Below are 4,169 nucleotides of genomic sequence, written 5' to 3'. Positions count from 1 at the left end.
CCACCAAACATGACGTTTCACAAGAACACAAGAACACAAGTCCATAGAAGAACACATATTGAGAAACGCCCAACGTCTCACCTCCGTAGCCATGCAGACAGTTTTTGTTTACCCATGTTTTGTCTTTAAGATGGGGAGTTGGAGTAAATAGAATTTGGTTTGTGGAGCTTATGAATAAAACAATTTGCATTTAGAAAATGTATATATAAAAAAAAAAAAAATCCATTATGGCTGCAGACATCGAAGAGAGTCATTTGTCCTTAATCTAAACAAAACCAAACCTATATGTAATGCAGTAGAAGACTTTGCAATTTGTAATTTAGGTGAACTGGCCTTTAAGCTTTGTTTTTAGCCAAATACTAACCAGTCTGTCACTTTCAAGGTCTCTGTTTGATCATCGCTAGCTTGGGTGAGTTAAGAACATACATTATTTATAATCAGCAGTCTTACTAGTAGATGAATAAGGTCAAAACTCAGCAATTGTTGGTAGACAAAGGATGATATGATGAATTTATTTAAAAGCATCATGATTTCCTTCCATGTGTTAGCCTCATCCTCCAGGCTGGTGTGTTACTACAACAGCTTGGCTGAAGACAGAGCAGCATACGGGAAGGTCACAGTTTCAGATATCGATCCAAACCAGTGCACCCATCTGATCTACGCCTTTTCTGACATCAACAACAATGAGCTGGTCACTGCGAGCACTACAAGTAGCATGGACTATCAGGCCTTCAATGGACTCAAAACCAGGTCAGTGCTTTAGCCTGTACATGTGGTGGAAATGTGTTGAATGACTAAAAAAAAGAATGAATGAATGTTGAAATGTGTATTTTCTTGAATAATCATCAATAAAATGTTATGATCCCACAGAAATCCACAACTCAAAACCTTGTTGGCAGTGGGTGGCTTGACCTTCAACATACAAAAGTAAGTTATTTACAAGAACATTAAAGCTTTTTGGTGTCAATGCAAAGACAGAGGTCGGTATTTTCCTGACCATGACACCAGTTGATGCTGTATTTTTGTGCTTTGCACAGCATGCATGGTGCATGGTTTTAAAATGACAATTTTAGTAACTACATAGTAATACAAACACACACAAGAAAAAACAAGCAGAATTTGAAATATAATACAATACATTGTTCATGTGATACCAAAAGCAGGTTGATGGAAAATAATCACGCGAACATGTCCAAATCAAAGTGGTCAGTATTTGTTTTATCTGCCAAAACATGAAATGGATTTGTGTCTATACATATTAAATTAAACAATAAAAATAAAAATAACAAATACACGTATTTGTTGTTTTCATTTAATTTTGTTTATGTGACAACACAACCCTAAACAAGAAATACAATTAAATAAAATTGAATAAATACATTATGTTGCAAACCACTGCATATTTGCATTCAATTTGATCTAAAATGAATGAAACAAATTAATCACATCAGGTCCATCAAGTTTTAATTTGACCCCTATTACTTACTTACTACTTATAATGAGTTATTAACTGTACATTATAGTTGTGTTTATCATTGTGTGACTCCTTTTTATCATCATTCCTAATTAAAAGTGACAAACATGGTGAGCAGACCATTTGTCTATGGCTACACATGAACTTGTGTTGTTTTGTGTTCATGTCCAATTAGAGCCTTTGTGATTGTCTTGTTGAGAGTAGTAAGTTTGTTCAAATGTTTACCAGGTTCAGTACGATGGTGGCACAGCAACAAAACAGAGCCACATTCATCCAGTCTGTAATCAAAGTACTAAGAGCAAATGGGTTTGATGGGCTAAACCTTGACTGGAGGTACCCCGGGGGACCTGGAAGCCAACCCCAGGACAAGCGTGGATTCACACTGCTGTGCACGGTAAGATTTAGAATTTCTCTTCTGGCACAGACACTCAGAAATATGCCATACTGTGTATAGCATGTATGAAAAGATATGCTGTAATACTTGACTGAGACTGAACCATGCTTCTGTGTTGTACAGGAGCTCAAAGGGGCCTTTGTGGCTGAGGGAACAGCAACAAATCGTGAAAGATTGATCATCACTGCTAGTGTCTCCGCGGAGAAACCAATCATTGATGCCAGTTATGAAATTGCACAGATTGCCACGTAAATCCAATTTAATGTAATTCTTGAGATTATCCACATGATTAGATGTTGTCATGTTTTGGTGAACCTGCTCCTCTCTGCATTTTATTAGGCAGCTGGATTTCATCAATGTGCTGACATTTGACTTTCATGGCCCCTGGGAAACTGTCACAGGACATCACAGCCCCTTGTTCCGGGGATCCAAAGACATTGGAAACAAAACCTTCCTTAACACTGTAACTAAAGGCTTTTATATTTTAACACCATTCTATTTAAAGATTTCCTCTTAACTGTTTTATTTTTCTTCCCATTTTAGGACTTTGCCATGCGCTACTGGCAGGAGCAGGGAGTACCTACAGACAAGCTAAACTTAGGGTTAGCGGCCTACGGCCGAGCTTTTGACCTCTCCACTGCTTCCAGAGATGTTGGAGCACCAACCAGTGGTCCTGGTGAGGAAGGCTGCTACACTGGGGAACAAGGATTCTGGTCCGCTTATGAGGTAAAACTTTAAGCTGTGCAAATAATTTATAGCGCCTGTATTTGGTGTGACAAATCTTTGTTCAAATGAATACATTGGATGTGACATCTGGCTCTTCTTTTCAGACTTGTCTTTATATTGAAGGGGTTCAAGTCAACCTGATATCTGATCAGAAAGTTCCGTATGCCACCACAGACAATCAGTGGGTTGGATTTGACAACAAAGACAGCCTTGACGCTAAGGTAATAATCTGTTTAACTCAAACAATAGCTTAATAACTTTGCAAAAGATTGGTTGACCACAAATCTGGTTTAAAATACAGTAAATATGTGTCAACATGATATCAGCTGTTTAAGTGTTGATCCTCCTTTCAGGTCAATTACCTAAAAACTAACAACTTTGGAGGAGCCTTTGTCTGGTCTCTGGACTTGGATGACACTACTGGGCAATTCTGTAAAACTGGCATCAATCCTTTCATCAGTCACCTGCACACTCTCCTGGTTCCAGGTAACCAAAATATTTCTATCCTGTCATGCAGTGGAGTTTTTTTGGCATTTGATTTATTGCTATCAGCATTAATGTAATCACCTTTGATTTACATAATGTGAGGGATAATGACTAGTCAGACCGCCATTATAGTGAGTTAAGACACTGAAAGGATGATACCTGCTGCGAAGAAGAAGGGTCTTGGATCAGCCTGAAAGGGTTCAATTTGCAATAACAACTGGCTCGATCAACATTATCCTGCTTTTAACACTGCTTATTACACAGCTTTTCATACAGAAGTTAATTGCTGATAATGCCTGTCTCCTGGTCAGGATTGCTAATTTTTTATCATTGATGAGCATGGATCTCTGGCAAAAACCAGGAACTTAACATGGAGCTAAGTATTGCTCTGTTTGCACGGCTGCCATTACAGCTCCACATTACCGGTTTCCTCTCTTTGCCTTTGAGATTTGTTGATCATTCGTATGAGCACAAAAATTGTTTTAAAAATGAATTTGTTGATTTAAAAATGGTCCTCAAGAGTCAATGATTAGAACTCTGTCCATGGCAAAGGTCTGCTATACTTAACAATGGTCTGTTATGCAGAAATAACAGAACATATAATGACTAATTGAGCAATCAGAATCAAATCTTAAACAATGGTGTGTGACAATACATTTTAATACGCAAAGAGCAAATATATGTTCTTATTTAAGACATCTCAGCAGTCATGCTCAGTGGTATAGAAATATAAATATGATGTGATGAATAACAGGGTTAAAGAGCAATTAACACATTATCTGACTCTCTTTCTTTTAGGTTTTCCTGGTCCTACAACAACATTTTCCCCTACCACAGCTAGATCTTCCCCTACCACAACTCCATCTCCCCCTACCACAACTACAACTCCAATTACTACAACTCCACTTACTACAACTACAACTCCCCCTACCACAACTACAACTCCACTTACTACAACTACAACTCCCCCTACCACAACTACAACTCCCCCTACCACAACTACAGCTCCCCTTACCACAACTCCACCTCCAATTACTACAACTCCACTTACTATAACTATAACTCCCTCTACCACAACTACAACTCCAC

At 38.3% G+C, this 4,169-nt stretch overlaps 2 protein-coding genes across 2 annotated transcripts in view; both read left to right on the top strand.

Annotated features, from left to right (window-relative positions):
- The window catches only part of LOC117948153 (chitinase-like protein 4), a 19,344-nt gene extending 18,413 nt beyond the window's left edge, over positions 1-931 (top strand). The window contains exons 4-5 of the mRNA XM_034877659.1: positions 549-750; positions 871-931. Of these exons, the coding sequence (XP_034733550.1) occupies positions 549-750; positions 871-931 (263 nt within the window). The remainder of the gene's footprint in view (positions 1-548; positions 751-870) is intronic.
- Positions 932-1,709: 778 nt separating this feature from the next.
- The window catches only part of LOC117948152 (acidic mammalian chitinase-like), a 2,781-nt gene continuing 321 nt past the window's right edge, over positions 1,710-4,169 (top strand). The window contains exons 1-7 of the mRNA XM_034877658.1: positions 1,710-1,868; positions 1,992-2,116; positions 2,208-2,331; positions 2,412-2,594; positions 2,699-2,815; positions 2,948-3,080; positions 3,879-3,916. Of these exons, the coding sequence (XP_034733549.1) occupies positions 1,713-1,868; positions 1,992-2,116; positions 2,208-2,331; positions 2,412-2,594; positions 2,699-2,815; positions 2,948-3,080; positions 3,879-3,916 (876 nt within the window). The 5' untranslated portion in view covers positions 1,710-1,712. The remainder of the gene's footprint in view (positions 1,869-1,991; positions 2,117-2,207; positions 2,332-2,411; positions 2,595-2,698; positions 2,816-2,947; positions 3,081-3,878; positions 3,917-4,169) is intronic.

Source organism: Etheostoma cragini, chromosome 7 (genome assembly GCF_013103735.1).
Source record: "Etheostoma cragini isolate CJK2018 chromosome 7, CSU_Ecrag_1.0, whole genome shotgun sequence".
NCBI lineage: Eukaryota > Metazoa > Chordata > Actinopteri > Perciformes > Percidae > Etheostoma > Etheostoma cragini.
The sequence above is the reverse complement of the archived record's forward strand: the minus strand, read 5'-3'. Positions and strand labels throughout refer to the sequence as shown.